This window comes from Phascolarctos cinereus, unplaced genomic scaffold, assembly GCF_003287225.1.
Source record: "Phascolarctos cinereus isolate Bilbo 61053 unplaced genomic scaffold, phaCin_HiC Scaffold_5;HRSCAF=322, whole genome shotgun sequence".
In the NCBI taxonomy this organism is placed as follows: Eukaryota; Metazoa; Chordata; class Mammalia; order Diprotodontia; family Phascolarctidae; genus Phascolarctos; species Phascolarctos cinereus.
Window position 1 is genome coordinate 268,875,063 of NW_027555958.1, and position 22,352 is coordinate 268,897,414.

The 22,352-nt window shown below is 36.6% G+C and overlaps 1 protein-coding gene across 6 annotated transcripts in view; it reads right to left on the reverse strand.

Annotated features, from left to right (window-relative positions):
- The window catches only part of TBC1D16 (TBC1 domain family member 16), a 148,014-nt gene that overhangs the window by 95,660 nt on the left and 30,002 nt on the right, over positions 1-22,352 (reverse strand). For 4 of the 6 annotated variants that reach the window (XM_021000878.2, XM_078155844.1, XM_021000883.2 and 1 more), the window contains exon 3: positions 9,654-9,893. In XM_021000878.2, the coding sequence (XP_020856537.1) occupies positions 9,654-9,831 (178 nt within the window). In that variant the 5' untranslated portion in view covers positions 9,832-9,893. Of the gene's footprint in view, positions 1-9,653; positions 9,898-13,504; positions 13,541-22,352 lie in introns of all 6 variants that reach the window. The other 2 variants (XM_021000882.2, XM_021000879.2) reach the window with 2 other exon arrangements.

The window sequence follows — 22,352 nt, forward strand, 5'->3', positions numbered from 1 at the left end:
GTGTGGGCAACTCACTTAACCTCAGTGCCCCAGGCAACTTTCCAAGAACAGGTGCAACACAGGTGGAGTTTCTTCAACCAAGAACTTCTTCCTAAATAAAATCACAAGGCTAGATAAAAACAATAAACTAGCACTGGGCCTGGCCTGTCTTAACAGAAAGACTACTAGTCTAGAAATCCTAATACCTGAATTTGAGTATTTAGCTCCATGATTTGAGCTTGGGAAAGTCACTTAAATTTTATGCCTCAGTTTTCTGATCTATAAAAACAGGAATAATTGTGCTTGCACTATGTATTTCAGAGAGCTATTTTGAGAATCAAATATATTTGAGAATATATATAAATAACTATATAATGAGATTTGTTTCTATTTATCTTCCACAAAGGTCCTAGGCTGTTCTTTCATTGTGACATGGATATAAACTTGGATCCTTGAAGATTAGGCTAGTCACTTGCTATCTCTGGCATGTTCTACCAACCTTAAAGTCACAGTAACAGATTTGCCTCCCTAAATTAGAAGAGAACCCTATAAAGTAGGCTAGCTACTATGTGATGAATTCTTTAGAAATAATTATCATGTAACAAAGCACAATTTTATATGGCCTTGGGTCTTGTGTGGCCCATTTCTACTTCTGCCATGGCAGAATGGCTGAAAGAGGTTGGTGGGTACTAAAAATAACTCAGTTTTAAAATCATCTATAAATGCTTACTACTTATACTCCAAATGTGGGCTCTTTGTCTAATGGCCAATAAATTGATATACTTTTGGAAGAATTAGACCACACCAATATTAATATTCTTACCATAAATGAAATCAAAAGAGAAAAAAACCTGGCAGCTAAATGGAATGAAGGTTCATGTGTCCTTCTTAAAGAGGCAAATAAAAGATGTTGCAAAAGTTAGTTTCATCATGTATCCAGGGCAATAAGAAATAACATTTCATTGGACCCTTGGTTCTCTAGTGTTGCAATGCTCACTATGAACATTAGCTTATGATAAAAATAACTACAGCTTATGTATCAACATCTGTTTCAGGGAATAAAGAAGCAAATAAATTGTACAAAGAACATGCTAAGATCATCCAAGCTTCAAAGCACAACCAAAAAATCAAAAGTAATACAAAAAATTTTTCTCAAAAATTAAGAGGAAAAAAGCACTCTACAAGATTCCCCTTTTATGAGATAAACATAATCCTATTATGTAAACCAGCAAAGGATAAAACACAGGAGAACTATAGACCAAGACCATTACTTAATTTAGTTTCAAAAAAATTAAATAAAATTCTATTAAAGAGACAACATCCAAGAAATTCATCATAACCAAGATGGATTTATATCAGAGATGCAAAGATGTTGTCCAACATTAAGAAAACAATCAATATAATCACATTAAAAACAGCATACATGATTATATGAATAGAGGCAGTAAATGCCTTTGACAAAATATAACACTGTTTTATTTTTTAAAATAAATCTACAAGGTACAGGCATAGAGGGACCTTTCTTTAATGTCATCAAAAGCATCTATCTATATCCTATCATAAGAAAGGGGAATATACCGGAATCTTTCGTTCTGGAATTGCTAGAAATAGCAATTAAAACAAGAGAAAGAAATTAAATACATATAAAGACTAGGTAAAGAGGAAATAAAATTACCCCTATTTGTTGCTGCTGCTGTTTTATTTGGAAAATCATAGGAGCTCAGCAAAGACTCTGAGAAACCTAATAGCTCCAGAAGAAGTGCAGGCTACAAAATTAACCCTCAAATATCAAAAGCATTTTCATATATATAGTGATAATAAAATTCAAGAGCCAATAACAGGATGGGAAATCCCATTCCAGATTCATATATGTAGTGATAATAAAATTTAAGAGCCAATAACAGGATGGGAAATCCCATTCCAAATAACTACAAAATGCATAAAGTATCCAGGGTTCAGTCTAGCAAAGCCCACAAGATATCTGTACAGATTCAATTACAAAATGTTCTTTTAAAAAATAATGAAAAACTGTTGGAGAAATAGACAGTGTTTTCTAGGGCTGTATCACAAAGAGATCATAACAATGGGAAAAGGACCCACATGTACAAAAATATTTCTAGCAGCTTTTTGTGGTGGCAAAGAACTGGACATTAAGGAGATGCCCATCAATTGAGGGATGGCTGAACAAGTTGTGGCGTACAAATGTAATGGCATAATATTGTGCTATAAGAAATGATGAGTAAGCAGACTTCAGAAAAACCTGGAAAGTCTTGTATGGACTGATGCTGAGTTAAGTAAGCAGAACCAGGAGAACGTCGTACACAGTAACAACCACGTTGTGCAATGACTAACTTTGATAGACTTCGCTGTTCTCAGCAATGCAAGGATCTAAGACATCTCCAAAGGTCTCATGATAGAAAATGCTTTCCACATCCAGAGATAGAACTATGGAGTTTGAAGGCAAATTGAAGCATACTATTTGCTATTTTTTTTCTTCTGTTTTGTTTTGTTTCCTCTTTCTGATGGTTCCTCCTATTGGTTCTAATTCTTCCTTACAACATCACTAATGTGGAAATATGTGTAATAGGAATGTATATGTATAGCCTATATCAGATTGCAAGCTGTCTTGGGGTGGAAGGTGGGAAGAGAGGGGGAGAAAAATTTAAAACTCAAAAGCTTATGGAAGTGATTGTTGATAAATCAAAATAAATTAATAAAAACTTTTTAAAAAAAGAAAAAAAGAAACAGTGCTTATAGCTGGGTTGACTCAGTACACTAAAAATGACAGTATTACCAAAGTTAATTTGTATTTTTAATGCTTTACCAAACTATCAAAGGAATACTTTACATACCTTGATAAAACACTAACAAAATTACTTAGAAAAAAAAAATTCCTGTTTGATAAAAATTGCAGGGAAGATTGGAAAGCAGTCTGCAGAAATTAGGCTTAGACCAACATCTTACATCATATTCCACAAGCCACTCTAAATGATATGTGACATTATATATATTAAAGATAATACTACTAAAAATTAGGAAATAAGCTCATATACCTCTCACAGTTCTGGGCAGGAGACTGAGGGACAGAAGCAATCATGAAGTATAAAACAGATAACTGATTATTTTTGACTGAAAAGCTTCCACTTAAACAAAATCAATGTACCTAGGATAAGAAAGGAAGTGGTCAAATGAGAAAAAATCTTTGTATTAAATTTCTCTGGAGAGGACCTGGTATCCAAGCTACATATACACATAAAATAATAATAGCTGACACTTATATAGTGATTACTCTTGTGTGCCAGGCACCGTGCTAAGCACTTTATAATTATGATCTCCTTTGATCCTCACAACAACCCTGAGGAGTAGGTGCTATTGTTATTCCCATTTTACAAATGGCGGAAGTTGAGGCAAACAAGTGACTGATTGTGACGAGGGTCACAGAACTAGTAAGTGTCTAAAGCCATATTTGAACTCAGGTCTTCCTGACTTCATGTCTGGTACTTTATTGTGCCGTGTAGATGCCATATGTACACCCGTCCATACATAGGTATACACACTCACATTTATACCTACACATACATGCATACACAAAGAAAATCCCCAAAAGCCATTCCCTGATAAGTGATAAAATATGAACAACAGTTCTCAAAAGAATTGCAAACTACTAACAATCATATGAAAGAATGCTCCAAATCACTAATAAGAGAAATGTGAATCAAAACAAACTCTGAGGTTTCACCTCACATCCTGCAAATTGGGCAAAGATGAAAAAAGATGGGAAATAGTCAATGCTTAAAGAGTTGTGGGAAAAGAAACATACTGGTGCATTGTTGGTAGAGCTATATAGATCCATACAACCATTTTGGAAAACAATTTGGAATTATATGTAAACAAAGGGGCTAATGTCCACGTCATTTGACCTAGAGGTCCCACTACTCAACAGTTTATACACTAAAGAATTTAATGATAAGAAGAAAGTCCCTGTACCAAAATACTTATAACAGCATTTTTTGTGAGAGCAAAGAATGAGAAACAAAGTAGATGCCCATTGACTGGGGAATGGTTAAATAAGTTGTGGTACATGAATGTAATGAAATATAACTACGCTGTAAGAAACAGCAAATACGAGGAAGACAGAGAAGCAAAGCAAGATCTACATGAACTGATGCAAAGTGATGTAAGCTGAGCCAAGAAAAAAATTTACACGACTGTGACAAAGTATATAGAAAGAACAATACAAAGCAACAAAAAAAAAATGAACATTGCAAAATTACAAAAAATAAGCTTGGCCCCAAAGAAAAAATAAGAGAAAACACTTCCACTCCACCTATGCACAGGTCCACAAGTGTATAGTGTACTCATTTTCACACTTTTTCAATGTATTGATCAGTTATGCTGATGTTTTTCCCCTCTTTTTCTTTTTAAGTCCTTAAACAATACTATTTCTTACATGGGATGGTGGGGTGAAGGGAAGTAAGGACACTAAGGAAAATTACAGAAATGTTAAAAAAAAAACTTCTTTTTGAATTTTATCAACATTCACTCAATACTCAGTAACTTCAGTACAAATATAAGCACATAAGAAGCCAGTGAAAATATTTCAAAAACAATATTTAAGTTTAAGAAACAAAAAAGGACAAAGGCTTGTACTGTAGTCTATATATAAACCCTATGTCTATATATCACAAAAATCTCTTTAAGAAGAGCTGCAAGATACATGGTGACTATCTAACAACATAAAAAAAATTGACTATACCTTAGAAAGGAAATTAATTGTAATTGACAGGAGAGTCACTTCTAAATATAAAGTATACCAAATTAGGGGAGAAAAAAACTTCAACCTGACCTAGGCAAACAAGCTGTTGAAATAAAAAACTAGGAAATGATAAAAAGAAAAATATATTAGCTTAAATTATCACCATTTCCTACAACAGTTTACAGACATGAAGCAAAAATCACACCAAGGAGCTTCAAACAGACAAGAAACTAATTGCTTCAGCCAACAAACATTCAATTTCTTTGCCAAGCTGAAAGATACAACAGCCAAAGGCAACTCTGGTTTAGGATACCAAGAGATATGTATAACATTATGGAGGGTGATGAAGGAAGATCATAGGGAGTATTACTTCATAAAAGCAGAAAGATGCAGAGGTGAAATCAAGACTAGAGGAAGTTTCCCATGAGACCCAAGCAAAAAAGAGATAAAACTGGAAGAAGATGGAAAATAATACAGATTTGTCATTATTTCTAAAAACATTCTTTAAAGAGGTTTCTTTCTTTAAAAAAAGATTGGTGTCTTCTTCCTTATAAAATGACTAATGGGAGAATATGTTTAATAGGAATGTATATGTATAGCCTACATCAGATTGCAGGGGAGAAAAATTTAAAAGTCAAGCTTATGGAAGTGATTGTTGAAAAACCAAAATAAATTAATAAAGTTTAAAAAAATTGGTGTCTTTTATTATGTTATATGTATTGTTTATAATAATACAAAGAAAAAGAACAAAGAAAAAGAAGTCAAAACACCTGAGTTGGTGACCACTGATGTAAGGAAGTGATCTCATCTGTTTTTTGAGACTTACTGATCTTTCACTTACTTAGACTTCTTTTTCCAATATATTCTGCATGACTTCAGATGTATAATTAATATCATATTGCTTGCCTTCTCAATGGGAGAGGAACAAAAGAGAGAGAATGTGGAACTCAAAAAAAAATTTTTAATGAGTAAATTTATTTAAAATTTATTTAAAATAATTTTTTATAAAGGAATTCTATTTCCATCTAATGAACTCAGCTACATTGTTTGTTATTATGTATAACATTCTTTTCATTCTGCTCATATCATACTCTGTACTAGTTCATATAAAACTCTTATTTCTTTGAATTCCTCATATTTGCCATTTCTTACTACTCAGTAATATTCCCTGACTTCCTGTCAAGATGGAAACCTGAACTGAGTCAGGCTGCCCAGCTCTATCATACCTACTCCAGCAAAATCCTCAAGTTCCCACCAGACCAAATAACAATCATTAAATTTAATAAGAAACTATAATGATACCTTCCACTCCACAGAAAGTTAAGGAGAAGCCCCCTGGTAAAAAGAAAGAGTCCTTAAGTTAATCGAGTTCCAGTGTGCAACTAGGGATGGGACACACATGGCTTGAGAAGCACACATGGCTTGAGAAGCACTGGAGCTGGAGTCAAGAATAACTAAGTTTCAACCTTAGACATTTACAAGCTGTGAGATTCTGGACAAATCATCTAACTGCCTTGTGCCTCAGTTTCCCCATCTATAAAACAGAAATAACAATAGCACCTACCTCTCAGGGTTGTTGTGAGATCAAAGTTTATAATACTTAGTTCTTGTCATTGTTATCATTATTACTATTACCACTATCACTAAGGAACTACAGTCAGGATAATATATAATCTGGCAGTTTCTACCAAAAATGAAAGATCTCAGAATACAACATTTCAAAAAGCATAATATATGGACTTAAACCTAAAAATTCTGAGGCAGTTAAGTGACATAGTAGAGTGCTGGAGTTAGAGATTCAGAAAGACCTGAGTTCAAATCCTACTTCAGCTTACCAGTTTTGTGACCCTGCTTAGGTCACTAACATCTCAGCTTCAGTTTCCTCATCTGTAAAATAGTAATAACAACACCTACCTTGCTGTGAAGATAAAATGAGATAACACATATAAAGTCATATAAATGCTCTATCTTATTAAGAATAAATCACCCTATAAAGGTATGGGGGGAGGGGGAGAACAACCTTTAAAGGAAGAGGGACTTTTCAACCACTTATGATATAAAGAACAAAGATTATAAACTTTGAAATGCAAACACAAGAGTGCAGAGAAATCTAGAGAGGTCAATTTGAGTGACTAGAAGGGTCAATGACACAGTGCTACTATCCTACCAGTGGAAAAAGAAACAAGGGTCCTTCACAACCTTAATGTCTTCAAAGGATATTGAGGGAGGTTAAACGGAGAAATGTGTTAGCACAGAAGGGAAGAAGTAGGGGGTAGAGCTTGGCATTTCTTATAATTAAAAGGCATGAGAAAATACAAGAAGTGACTGGGGGGTTGGAGGAAATTATGCATAAGATGAAACTAGCTGTAATATGAAATGGACAAAGCAAGGTTGACTACACACACACACACACACACACACACACACACACACACTCTCTGATGTAAAAAGCATGACAAACTCAACACAGAAATAAGCAGGGATAGGGAGTGGGTGGTTAGGAGAACAGTCAGAAGATTAAAAGATAAATTTCTGATCCTGAAAAGAGAAGAATTTAAAGGGGGTGGGGTGGGTGAGTGAACCAGATAGAATCTTAAGAGTTACCTTAGATTGCCTCTTAGAAAATTGAGGAATGGATGAATAAACTGTGGTCTACGACTGCATGGAATATTACTTCACTGATGAAAGACAATTTCCAAGAATCCTGAGTAGTATGCATTGATTCAGAGTGAAGTGAGCAGAACCAGAATAATTTATAACAGGACCACAGCACATAATAATATACAACCTTTAAAGACTAAAGAACTCTGATCAAAGAAATATCCAACCAGAGGACTGATGATGAAGCATATTATCTACCTCCTGACAGAAGGATGGATGATGGACAAAAGGTGCAGAGACCTATATTTCTGGACATGGTCATTTTGTAGATTCATTTAGCTTAACTAAGTTAATTTGTTTAAGAGTGGCAGGGGTGTTAGCAATAGTAATGAAAAAAATAGAGTTTCTGAAGCATTTTAAGCAAGGTAGTTTTGAAAGTTATGTGTAGAATTTACTATACACTTTTTAGAAGCTTCACATAGAATCTTTTTGTGTTCTGCTTTCTGTGTGGAAATGTATTGTTTTTGATCTTTTAGGTTCAGAACCAAAAAAATAAACTTTTTAAAGTGGTAATAGGACATTACATTCATTTGTTATAATTTTTTCAGCTATTGCCCAATTTATAGGACCTCATTTTGTTTTCTGTTCTTTACTACCACAAAGGTTGCTACCTGAATATTTCTGTGTATATTCAGGACCTTGACCTTCTTGATCTGGAAAGGCAAGGGATCACTGGGTCAAAGTGCATACAGAATACTGCCACATTTCTTACCTAATTCCAAATTCATATTCAGAATGATTGGACCAATTCACAGCTCTACCAACAGTGCCTATCTCTCTTCTTAAAGTCTATATGTACACGCGCACACACACACTTTTCCTGGGGTTTTTGTTGTTGCTGTTGTTCTATGTTTACAAATTTTCAGTCATTTCCATTTTTCTTACTATTAATGATTTGAAGCATGCAAAACAACCTATTTTCATTGTTTATAACAGTAGAACCACTTCTTTTAGATACTAATCTTATTTCTTAGTATATTATGTTATGAAATACTTAAACACTCAATCAATAAGCTTTACTTATTTGTTTGTTTGTTTATTATGTCAGTGCTACCCATGTGCCACTAAGCAGAGTGCTAGGTGTTGGGAATACAAAGACAAAAATGAAATAGACCTGGCCCTTAAGAAGCTTACCAATTATCAAGAAAAAGGGCATGTACACATTTACATATAAAGAAAGTAAATATAAATAGTCTATTTTTCTAGCACCTTCTTCTCCAAGGAAACTCTTCCCAAAGTATCCTTTAAACTTTTAATTCTCCATTTCACCCATTCCACTTTAAAGAGATTACTGGCTCCATTTTGTAGATGAGGAAGTTAAGTAAGAAAATAAAACAAGGGGAATTATAGTTAGATTTGTATAGTACATTCAGGTTTGCAAAGCACTTAACATGCATCATTTGATTTGATCTTCAAAAATCACCCTATGAAACAGATATTACAAGGATTATTCCCATTTTAAAGATGATGAAACTGAGGCTCAAGTGGTTGAGTGTTTTTCTGGGGGTCAAACACTTGATCTTGGGGAGGAGGCGGAAAAAGAGGAAGGTAGAGGGACCAATTTGAACCCAGGACTTTCCTGTCTCTAAGTCCATTGCTCTTTGCACTCTTTTATTCTGCCTCTCTGAAAAGCAGAAAGAACTTTAGATTTAAGACAGAAAAGGTTGTAGAATTCTCTTGCTTCATAATTTTTAAGAGATTAGGGCCACCTTCTCAGCAAGATTTGAATGAAGTCACACCCATAAGTGGTGGAATAGGGTTAATGATCTTGGGAGTACCTTACTGTTCTTGGATTCAATGAATCTCAGACAGGAGAGGAAATGAATAGGTTAAGAGTATATAATTACAGAGCTAAAAAAGTCAGAAGAATATAGATTTTGATTTGGAAAGGATATCCTTCTTGTTTTACAGATTGGAAAACCAGGTCTAGAGAGGTTTAATGATTTGCTCAGTCATAAAGGCAATAAATAACACAGCCAAGATTAGAACCCAGGCCCACTCACTCCAAATTCAGCACACTTTCAACTGAACTATACCAGGTCCTAGAGAACTAGACGATTCTTTCAGCTCCTTCATTTTACAGATGAAAAAACTGAGGTACTGAGAAGAGACGTGACTGAGGTCACGTCCAACAGAAGAGGAAGGACTAGAACTCATGCCTCTTGACTCTTCTTTTTCTCTTCTTTTTATCATAACACATTGTCCCTAATCCAAGACTTGCCCCCTCACATAAAATTTCTCTCTTCCACCACCTTACCTGGGTGATGCTCCCCAAGGCCCTGCAGAACCTGCAGGGGGTGGACACAGACATTGTTCTTCGAGTAGATGATCTCCCCATCCAGTACAGAGGGAGGGCCACTGCTGCAACTGGGGTTGAGGGTCAGGAGGTCAGAGGCTTTTGAGGAGGCTCTTCGAAGGAGTCGCCCCAGAGACATTGCCAGGGGAATGTTTCCATTATCCAAAAGCTTCAACACAGAACAAGTGCCAAGTAAAAGATCTGCCTCAGGGAGAAGAACAGAGAACAATCAAATTTCAAATTTTAAAGTGACTTTTTTCAAAGCAAAGTGTTGACAGCCTTCATAATTTAGTGACTGTTGGAAGAGTCCCTTACTCTCTTCAGTAACATCAGTACAAGGTTTTTAAGGCTGTCTATTAACGCTTCCATGAATCAAAGCTACATTTTTCTTTCCCTGGATAAAAGCTAATCACAGGTGAAGGCATTTTATTTAAAGATACAATCGACAAAATTCCCAGGTTTCCCATTTGTTGCATTAGTTTCTCTTATCAGTTATTTGTTTTTATTCTAAACCAGTCTCGCAAACAAGTACCCCTTCTACTTTGAAGCTTTCTTCCCCTGGCCTCTGTGATACTATACTAATGTTGGTTCTTATACCAATAACCACTCTTCTCTTAATCACACAGGATTCTCTTCTTCCTCCCACATCCTAACAATAAGATCTGTCCAAAAGTAAAATGGTCTACTTCATGAGATAGTTGAGGTCTTGCTGAGAAAACTAAATGATTATTTGTTGGGGCTATTGTAGAAGGAACTGCCATTTAGGAATGGATTGGACTAAACAATTTCTAATGTCCCCTTCAACTCTGAGACTATGATTATTGTATAAACTGCATAATAATTTTAAACTTTCTCCAAGCCTTAGTCTTTGGATTTCTTCTAGCTTTTCTTTTTACTTTCTCTCAGGAATCTCATTCATTCTCAAATATCACTTCTATAAAGCTAGTTTTTTATCTTTGTCTCCAGCCCTGATACCTCCGAGTTGCATCTGCCTACTGAAATTTTCCATTGTGCATATTCAGCAGGTCTCCCACCTGTCTTTAATTTAGCTGTGCTGATGGAATCATCATTCTCTTTGTTACCTGGACTCAAATCCATGAACTTCTCTCAATTTATGCATCTATAAAATGAAGGGATTGAACCAGAAAAATTGCTAAGTTACATTCTGATCCTAAATTCTATGATTACTCAAACAAATTCAATTCAACAAACATTTACTTAAAGCACCTACTATATGAAAAGGATTGTAACTATGTTAGGCACTGAGGATACAAAGTCAAAATGACAGCCCCTCAAGGAACTTACAAGGGGGTGTCGGGAGATATAACACATAACACCGGTAAGTATTACACAAGGTAGGAAGACTGATGGATGCAAAGCAGAAATTCAAAAGCATTTTAGGAAAATTTCACATGGCAGAGAATACTTTTAGCTCGGGGCACTAGGGAAGGATTCAAAGTTGTGTCACCTGAACTGAGGCTTGAAAAAAGGCCATTCTAAAAGACAGAAATGAGGGGGGAGTACTTTCCAGACAAGGGGAAGAGGGGAGGGGCTCTGTATAAATGTACATAAGTGAAAGTATGTTTCATTTAGGGAATAGTTAATTGACTGGAATGCAGAATGTGTAAAGGGAAGCAATGTTAAAATAAGATTAGAAAAGCAGTTTGGAGCTAGACTCTGAAGGACATCCTACAGGAAACAGGAAACCAGTCAAAGTTTTTGAGCAAAAGGGTACTTACTAGGAATGATTTAGGCAAGGTGAGCTAGATAAAGAAAGCAAGTAAGAGGCTATTACAGTTGCCCAGGAGAAAGATGATGAGGACATGAACAAGGGTGGAAGCTATAGGAATAAAGATAAGACGAAGTAGCAAGTAGTCCAAGTATGCGGCAAATTTGGTGTCTGGAAAGAAAGAAAAATGAGTCAAAGATTTCAAATCTAAGTCACTGGGAAGGCAGCAATACCATCAATAGAAATAGGGAAGCTGGCAGATTTCTCATTCTATTTAGATCTGGGGAACAATTATTTCCTAACACCCCAGTCATTATTCTTCCTTTCTTAAGGAAATCTATACCTGTCTCACATAGTCTTCTTCATTCTAATCCATGCTCTTTTATTAGGGGACTTAAATTAAAAGTGAATGTTTCCTCAAATATCTTAGCTTCTCAGTTCATCAACTCCCTTGATTTTCATCTTCACTCCACTTCAGAATAACACATTCTTGATCTCATTATTAATAAACCAAAAAACATTTATTAAATGTCTATTATGTGTCACTGAATGGATAAAAAATACAATAACACAATCCATATTTACAAGTAGTTTACATCTTTAACTAATTTTTTCAACTAAATCAATTTTCTTTCCCTCCCACCCCAACCCCAACCTTTGAAAAACAAAACAAAAACCTTGTAACAAATGTGCAAAGTCAAAAAGCCAAATTCCCACATTTACTAAGTTCAAAAAATGTTTCTTTCTGAATCCATCACCTCTATGGGGAGGCAGCTCACTGTGCAGTAAATACAGTGAAGAACCTAGAGTCAGGAATACCTGAGTTCAAATCTAGCCTCAGACACCTGCTAGCTGTGTGACCTCGGGCAAGTCATTTAACCTCTTTCTACCTCAGTTCCCTCAACTGATAAATGGGTATAATAACAGCACCTACCTCCCAGAGTTGTTGTGAGGATCAATAACATAATATGTGTAAAGCACTTAATGGAGTATCTGGCACATAGTAGACACTATATAAACGCTAGTTAATAAGAGTAATATCATCAAAGCTCAGAGAGAAGAAAGCATCCTGGGGAAGAGTGGTCCATCTTAATTACAATGACTGAAAAAAAGACCATCAGATTTGGCAATTAGACAATTGGGGTGGCAGAGCCAAGATGGTGGAGAAAAGGCAGGAACTTGCCTGAACTCTCCAAAAATCCCCTTCAAACAACTTTTTTAAAATGGCTCAAGGGGCAACTAGGTGGTGCAGTGGATAAAGCACCAGCCCTGGAGTCAGGAGGACCTGAGTTCAAATCAGGCCTCAGACACATAACACTTACTAGCTGTGTGACCCTGGGCAAGTCACTTAACTCTGATTGCCTCACCAAAAAAAAAAAAGCCTCAAAATGAATTCTGGAGCAGCAGAACCTATAGAAGGATGGGATGAAACATTTTTCCAGCCCAAAACAACTGAAAAGGACTGCACAGGTCTGTCTCACTCAGGTAAAAGGGGGGCACAGTGTAGAGTACAGTGTAGACACACACACAGATACACACACACGCGCACGCGTGCATGCACGCACTATCCATCTCTGGGAGGGAGGGAAGAAAAAAATTTACATAATTTTGTTGTATATGTAAAAGGAATAGCAAGTTGTACATAGCAGATTTACGGTTTCATTGTAATCATCTTTATTAAATTAAAATAATACTTAAAAAAATAAGAAAACCATGTTACCAGTATCAAAAATGAAAAAGGTGAAATCATCACCAATAAAGAGGAAATTTAAGCAATAAGTAGAAGCTATTTTGCCCAACTGTATGCCAATAAATCTGACAATCTAAGTGAAAGGGATGAATATTTACAAAAATATAAATTGCCCAGATTAATAGAAGAAGAAATAGAATACTTAAACTCCATCTCAGAGAATACTTTAAATCCATCTTAGAAAAAGAAATTGAACAAGCTATCAATGAACTCCCTAAGAAAAAATTCCCAGGACCAGATAAATTCACAAATGAATTCTACCAAACATTTAAAGAAAATTAATTCCAATACCACATAAACTATTCAGGAAAATATACAAAAAAAGAATCTTACCATATTCTTTTTATGACACAAAGATGTTCCTGATACCTAAACCAGGAAAAGCCAAAACAGAGAAAGAAAACTATAGACCAATTTCCCTAATGAATAGTGATGCAAATTTTTAAAATAAAATACAGCAAGGAGATTATAGCAATATATCACAAAGATCATGCACTATGAACAGGTGGGATTTATATCAGGAATGCAGGGCTGGTTCAATATTAGGAAAACTATCAACATAATTGACCTTATCAATAACAATAACAGAAATCACAATTATATCAATAGATGCAAAAAAAACCCACCTTTGACAAAATACAACATTCCTATTAAAAACACTAGAGAACATAGGAATAAATGGAGTTTTCCTTATAATTTCTTACCTGGCTCCGTTACTTTGGAACTTCTCCATGCTCAGTGTTCATTATTAGAGTAATCTCATCATCCTGTAAAATTTCATCAGCTTTGATTCTCTACGGCATCACTACCCTCTGCCTTTCTGTTTGGAGGGTAGGAATATGAACTCCAACCCCCACTAGAAAAGACAGCCCAGCTCAAACATTCCATTCTCACCTGGCTGCACTACTTTTGGGACTTCTATGATTGATTTCCCCACCACACCCCAGCATCTAGAACCTTCTACCTCCTCCCTTTTCAGCTTCCTTTTGTTTTATCTTCCCCATTAGATCTTGTATCTGTTTCCCTAGCACCTGGCACACAGTAGGCATTTAATAAATGTATATTGACTGTTGACTAAAAGAACAAGAACTTTAAAAAATGAAAATGATGCTCTTGTGGAAAAAAAAATTAGGAAAATAAATATTAGAACAAGAGGTATGAAACAACCAAATAGAGGACTGGGGGTGGGGAAAGAAAGAGGGACCAAAAAAAGAACCGAAGCCCAAAGATTTGAATAAACAAGAAAAATTAGACTAAGTCCAAAAAACTAGAAAATTTGAACAAAATGTGTATGTAATATATATTTTTTAAAAGCCTAATTAACCTGGACTCACAAGAGGCAGAGACAAGATGATATAATGACAGACAGCATTTTTTTGCCCAGTTCACCTGAGACAACTCTCCTCCACAACAACCTAGGAAAAGTGCCAAAATAAATTCTGATCAGGAAAGTCAAGAAAAAGTCACAATGCTCCCCAGGGACTGTAAGGAGGCTGAGACTGAACACCAGTGAAGGAAACACTGGGGCAGAAAGAGATCCCAGGGAACCTTTGAATCACTGCTGAGAAGAAGGGGTGCCAGCTGGCAGCTCTGTCACCCATTACACAGTTCTAGGTCACAGTTCCAGGGTGGAGAGGAGCAGTCATAAGTAAGAAAACCTTAGCTGAGTGGCCCCGAGCCCAAGAACAGAGTTCTTATCTTTAGCTCTGAAAATAAGACTATAATGGATTAACCAGGGCAGGAAACCAATACCAAAGTGGAGCCAAGCAATTCAGTTGCTCTGAATCTCTTCTCCTTGATACTCTCGTCTTTCTAGGTTTTCAGGGTACCACTCTGCCTTGGTGCTTCTCCTACCTGACTTCTCTTTCTGTCTCCTTTGATCAAATTTCTCCAGATCATATCCTCTAGATGTAGATGTCTCACAGAGTTCTGTCCTAGGCCCTCTTCTCCTCTTACACTACTTCACTCCATAATACCATCAGCACCCGAGGATTTAATTACCATCTCTTTGCTGATAATTTTCAAATCTAGATAACTGAGTAGATTTGGGTAGAGACAGTCTTGCCTCTTTTTGTATCCATGGTAGGTGCTTAATAAACTTTATTGACCTTCAGCAGAAAAACTTTTCCAGTTCCTTTCCCGGCGCCTTTCTTCTAAGACTATATTCCATCTTCCCTATATATATTTTTAATTATGTAGTTATTTTATATGTTGTCTTCCCCCTTAGAATGTGAGCAATCTGAAGATAGGGAATAACGGTAAAGGACGTAACACAATGTCTGGTATATAGTAAGTGATGTGTACCGGGGCCCAAGCCGAGACCTTTGCTCCTCACTCCAAAAAGAATTTGGGTCCCATTTGTCTACAGGATTCTCCATGAATTCTCCCACAGGATCAAGGAAGTCTCTATCTCCTTAGCCCCATCTCCCAATTCTTAATTACCCTTAAGCTGGCCTAGCCCTCCATTGTCTTACCTCCCTAAAGCCCCAAGCCACTTCCCACCCTTAAGCCTATCTAGATTCCTTTCTCCCTTAGCCCTGTGGTCCAGGTCCCCAGCGTTCACCCCAGCCTACTGGCCACTCCCATCAAGATCCTCCCTAGATCCCTCCCACACTCTTTCTATATATAAGGTCCATCTTGTCTCCATGAAGGGGCTCAGATTCCTTAAGAACCTAGCCAAGGGCTCAGATTCTTACAATCTAGCTAATAGCTCACAAATGTTCAGATTCCTTAAGAGTCTGGCCAATTGGCAGATCTTTAACAAGCCTTGTCTTTGGCTGAAAGAAGGCTTGGGCCGAATTCATTCTGGCAGGACCCATGTGTCATGATTTTGGGATCCCAGCACCCCTAAACCTCTAAATCAACAGTAAGTGATTGATTGATATGGTCTCTAAAAATGCCCCCCCCCACCTCAGATCAGGTCATTTCTCATGGAAATGATTTTCATAGCCATCTGAAGAAAAATTCAACAGAGTGGTTGGGGTTAAAACAATTAGGGAGAAAACAGTTACAAGCAAAATAAATCCCCAACTTTGAAGCTAGATCTCTTTCATAAAAGGAGGGAAAAAAAGCAAAAGAACTAGTAATCAGGAGTCTAAGCTCCCCTCCTCTACTCCCTTCCCTCTACTTCCCTAACTTCCTCTCCCTCTCCCTTTTTCTCTGACCTGGGCCAGTTTGCCCTTCTTTAGGCAGCCTGGTACCCCACATGGTGATCTGGGGGTTCACCATATTGGTGCCAGACTTAGAACAGACACAACTAGGGTTAAGCCTTACTGCAGTTCAAATGATCCACCAGACTTATCCTTCCCAGTAGCAGGGTCTCTAGGCATTGCACCACCATTCCTGGCCATACTTTTTTTTTTTACTATTTCCTTTGGGATTCTTGATCCATCAGGTAAATCTGAATGGTATTTTGTCTAGTTCTATAACAATTCTTTGGTAGTTTGGTATGGCATTAATCCATTAATCAATTCAGGTAGTATCATTTTTATACTAGCACAACCCAAACATGAGCAATTAATACTTTTAATGAAGTTTTACCTTATTTCTGTAAAGAGTGTTTGGATTTATAGTTATATAAAAACGTGTGTCACTGTTGGTGGACTTCCAAATATTTATGCATTTTATAGTTACTCTGTGTGTTGTTTTTGCCCCCTATCACTTTCTGGTGGGTGTGGTTGGAAATATACATAAAAACTGATATTTCAGACTCAGACTTTCATACTCTGATGGGTCTTGTTGGTAACATACAGAAAAGTTGATGTTTCTTGTGGTTTTATTTAATGTTCTACCTTACTGAATTTATTAATTGTTTAATTAATTTTAGTAGGATCCTTTAATCATCATATCATCAACAAAAAGTGATCACTTTATTTGTTCTTTGCTCATGAATATTCCCTCAATTTCTCTCTCTTGTTTTACTGCAATCACTAGTATTTTTAGAACTGTATTTAAATAAGTGTTGACAATGGACATCCTTGATTTACTCTAAGCCTATTAGAAAGATTATTCATCTATTACAGATAATGGTTTTATTTTGGTTTTAGACAGTGTGTTAGACAGTCCATTTATTCCTATGTTTTCTGGGGTCTACACCAGAGGTTCTTAATCTTTTTTATATCACAGACCCCTCTGGCAGTCTGGTGATATCTATGGAGGCCTTCCCATAAAAATGTTCTTAAATGCATAAAACACATAGGATTGCAAAGGAAACCAATCATATTTAAAGACAGCTATCAATTTTTTAAAAAATGTTCATGGATCCAAATTAAGAATCCCTAGTCTAGAGAAAGAAATTTTCCCTTAATGACTACTTTCGATGCACTCAGGTCACTGATGTGTTTCATTTGAAATTATCTTTTTTTTTTCTGATTTGTTCTTTGATCACATGCTTATAAGTTTCCATTTAAGTTCGAGCTGTTTCTTCTTTTTTTTGAATGCCAAACGTACGTTTGCCTAGAAAACTATTTTATAGAGAACTCATAAGACAAGCACTCACACACAGGTCAGAAGCAGCAATACAAGGAAACTCTCAGGGTCTCTCTGAAGACCTTTGGAATCAATTTGTGAGACATGCGAGATACTGGCACAGGACCCCCCCCGCAAGGTGTGCCCAGATCTAAGAAGGCACTGCGCTCTATGAGCAAAGCAGAATTGCAGCAGCTCAAAAGATAGGTGAAATGCACAAATTTACAGACATCTCCACTCTAAATGTTCATATGGACTATTTGTGCCCGACCTATGGTAGAGAGCCTTCTGAGCTCGCACTGGTCTGATCAACCACAGACACACTGCACCTTGCGTGCAATGTATTGATGTCATTTTGGTACTCTTCAAGCATGACAGACAACAACCAAAAGATGATAATTTTTATTGCATTCTAGTCAGTAAAGGATGTATTTAATACTTCTATGTTTCTTCATTTGATGGGTTTCTTATCCTCTAGCACAAGATCAGTTTCTGTAAAGGTGCCCCACCTAGCCGAAATACGGATATTCTTTTCTATTCCTATTCAGTCATCATCAGAAATCTATAGATTTTTTCCCCCTAAAATTCTACTCATGTTGTTAACTTCTTTGTCTTTTTGTTCGATTTTTTTTTGTGAATCCAAAAACAACACATGAGGTCCTTGACAATTATGATTTTCCTGACTATTTCTCCTTGTAATTAAATTAATGTTTCCTTGAAGTACTTAGATGCCATGCCATTCAGTGCTCATATATTAAATACTTACATTTTTTCTTTATTTTACCTTTAAGCATATGGCAGTTTCCTTGCTTATCTGGTTTATCTCTATCTATTATTATTGCTGTCTAAGATCATGATTGTCACCCTTATTTGCTTGAAATCACCTGAGGTATAATAAATTTTGCTCCAATCTCTTATCTTAATTCTGTGGTATACTTATGTGTCAAGCATGTTATTATAAATAACATAATGAAGGATTCTGCTTTCTAAACCATTCTTCTTCCCTTCTCCACTTCAATCATCATAAACATGAGAACAAGTAACAGTAACTCTTATGTTTTCTATCAGCAGCTCTGCTTGGTTTTGGACTCCAGGGAACATCATAACTTATCCAGGATAAACTGATTACCTGTAATCTTATTACCACGCTGACTGACTCAGTTTCTGATACTAAATATCTTCAACTCTCTCTGTTGTCTCTCTCCTCTGACTGAAGGGCTGAAGGGTGTGGACCAATAAACTCCTCCCAATGCTTTCCTTTAGAGAACTTTCTTAAAACTTTGCAGGCTCCATTTTCCAGCAGCAGCGCTGCTTGTTTCGCACTCCACAGATACCCATCAAGCTGGATATCCCCAGGTGGCCCTCCTTTTCAGCTTCTTTATGTGTGTTGTTTTCTTCCATTAGACTGTAAGCTCCTTGAAGGTAGACTGTCGTCCACATTTGTTTTTTTTTAATATAAATTTATTTATATTTAGTTTTCAACATTCACTTCCACAAGTTTTTGAGTTCCAAATTTTCACCCCATCTCCCCCCACCCCAAGATGTCATGCATTCTGAATACCCCTTCCCCTAGTCTGCCCTCCCTTCTATCTCTCCCCCCCTTCTCTTATCCCCTTCCTCTTCTATTTTCCTATAGGGCAGGATAGATTTCTGTACCTCATTTCCCGCATTTCTTATTTCCCAGTTGCATGTGGAAATTTTTTTTAAACATGTGTTTTTAAAACTTTGGGTCCCAAATTTTATCCCTTCCTCCCACCCCACCCACCCTCATTGAAAAGGCAAGCAAGTCAATACAGGCCATACTTGTGCATAACAAGTTATGCAAAACACTTCCACAGTAGACATGCTGTGAAAAACTAACTCTATTTCCCTTAATCCTATCCTGCCCCCCCCATTTATTCTATTCTTTCTTTTGACCCTGTCTCTCTTCAGAAGAATTTCCTTCTGATTACCCCTTTCCCAATCTGCCCTTCTCTCTATCATCCCCCTGCTCTCTTGTCCCCTTCCTCCCCTATTTTCCTAAAGGGTAAGACAGATTTCCATATCCAACTGAGTGTGTAGGTTATTCCCTCCTTAAGCCAAATCCTATGAGAATAAGATTTACTCATTTCCTCTCACCTTCCCTGTTCCGCTCCACTGTAAGAACCTTTTCTTGTCTGTTTTGTGCAAGATAATGTACCCCATTCTACCTCTCCCTTTCTCCTTCTTCTAGTATAATCCTCTCTCACCCCTTAATTTTATTCTCCAGATATCACACCTTCATCTTCAACTCACCCTGTGCCATCTATCTATCTATCTATCTATCTATCTATCTATCTATCTATCTATCTATCTATCTATCTAATTTTTCCCCTCCCACTACCCTAATACTGACAAAGGTCTCATGAGTTATAAATATTATCTTTCCATGCAGGAATGTAAACAGTTCAGTATTAGTAAGTGTCTTATGATTTCTCTTTCCTGTTTACCTCTTCATGTTCCACTTGAGTCTTGTATTTGAAAGTCAAATTTTCTATTCAGCTCTGGTCTTTTCATCAAGAATGCTTGAAAGTCCTCTATTTCACTGAATGACCATTTTTTTCCCCTGAAGGATTATACTCAGTTTTGCTGGGTAGGTGATTCTTGGTTGTAATACTATCTCCTTTGCCCTCTGGAATATTATATTCCATGCCCTGTGGTCCTTTAATGTAGAAGCTGCTAAATCTTGTGTTATCCTGATTGTGTTTCCACCATACTTGAATTGTTTCCTTCTGGCTGCTTGCAATATTTTCTCCTTGACCTGGGAACTCTGGAATTTGGCTACAATATTCCTAGGAGTTTTCCTTTGGGGATCTCTTTCAGGGGGAGATCGGTGGATTCTTTCCATTTCTATTTTGCCCTCTGGGCAGTTTTCCTTGATAATTTCTTGAAAGATGATGTCTAGGCTCTTGTTTTGATCATGGCTTTCAGACAGTCCAATAATTTTTAAATTGTCTCTCCTGGATCTATTTTCCAGGTCAGTTGTTTTTCCAATGAGATATTTCACATTGTTTTCTAATTTTTCATTCTTTTGGACTTGTTCTACTGTGTTGTGATTTCTCATAAAGTCACTATCTTCCAATTGCTCTATTCTAATTTTTAAGGAAGTACTTTCTTCAGTAAGCTTTTGGACTTCCTTTTCCATTTGGCCAATTTTTCTTTTTAGGGCATTCTTCTCCTCATTGGCTTTTTGGACCTCTTTTGCCATTTGGGTTAGACTATTTTTTAAGGTGTTATTTTCTTCAGTATTTTTGGGGGTCTCCTTTAGCAAGCTGTTGACTTGTTTTTCATGATTTTCTTGCATCACTTTCATTTCTCTTCCCAGTTTTTCCTCTACTTCTCTTACTTACTTCTCAAAATCCCTTTTGAGCTCTTCCAAGGCCTGGGACAGATTCATATGTTTCTTGGAGGCTTTGGATGTGGGAGCTTTGACTTTGTTGTCTTCTTTTGGTTGTATGTTTTGATCTTCTTTGTCACCAAAGTAAGATAATATAGTCTGACTCTTTTTGTGAGGTTTGCTAATGATCCCAGCCAACTACTTGAGTTTTAAATCTTTGTTAAGGTAAAAGTCTGCTTCCAATGTGGCGAATGTGTCTTTCACATTTGTATTCCTATCACTTAGCACAGTGACAGCCTCACAGTCGTGCTTAATAAATGTTTAATGAAATTGAAATTGACAGAAAAGGAGGAGAGGAAAAAAGCAGCAAGGAAGAAGACACAATTGTCTTTCTATCCCAAGATCTGGCATATAGTAGGCATTTAATGAATACATACTGATTCATTGACTGATACAAAGTAATAATAGCCCAAACTAGATGGCACTGGTTAAAAACAGAAAAGTTAATCAGGTTAGGTAAACAAAACAGAAGGTACAGTGTTCAATAAGCTCTAGGACACCAACAACTGGGGAAAGGACTCCCTATTCAACGAAAACTAGAAAACAGTCTAACAGAAATTAGGTTTAGAAAATAGATAAATATCTCACATTCTGTTATTATAATTAGGAAGTAGGGAAGTGGCTCTCAGAGGTTAGAGTGCTAGGACCTGAGTTCAAATCCAGCCTCAAACACTTACTAGCTATGTGAACCTGAACAAGTCACTTAACCTCTCTTTGCCTTAATCCAGTGAAGAAGGAAATGGCAAACAACTCCAATATCTTTGCCAGTATGGTTCACGGAGTCAGAACGAGTTAACTGAACAATAACAACACAATTACTACAATTAACTCCAAATAGATAAATCACTTGGATATAAAATGTCATCATAAACAACTTAAAGGAAAAGGGAAGGAGATACTTTCACAATTATGGATGGGGGAAGAGTTCTCGACCAAGTAAGAGCAATATATGATCATAAAAAAATCATATATCTAGCTCTAACCTAGAGCTAGAAGGGATCCCCCTCATTGTATTGATGAGGAAGCTGAGGGTAACACAAGATATGACTTGCCAGGGTCACCGAGCTAGGAAGTGTTTGAGATAGTATTCAAACCTAGGTTTGAAACCTTTCTGACTCCAAAAAAGAGCCCTTTATCCCCTACATTAATAATAGCCAAAGAATAGCTAAAATTTACAATTCTGATTACATGAAATTGAAAAGGTTACCAGTAAACAAAATCAGTTTAGTTAGAATTGGAAGGGAGATAATGGAGTAAAGGTGCAGAATAAGACATTTCAGACATGGCCAACGTGTCCAC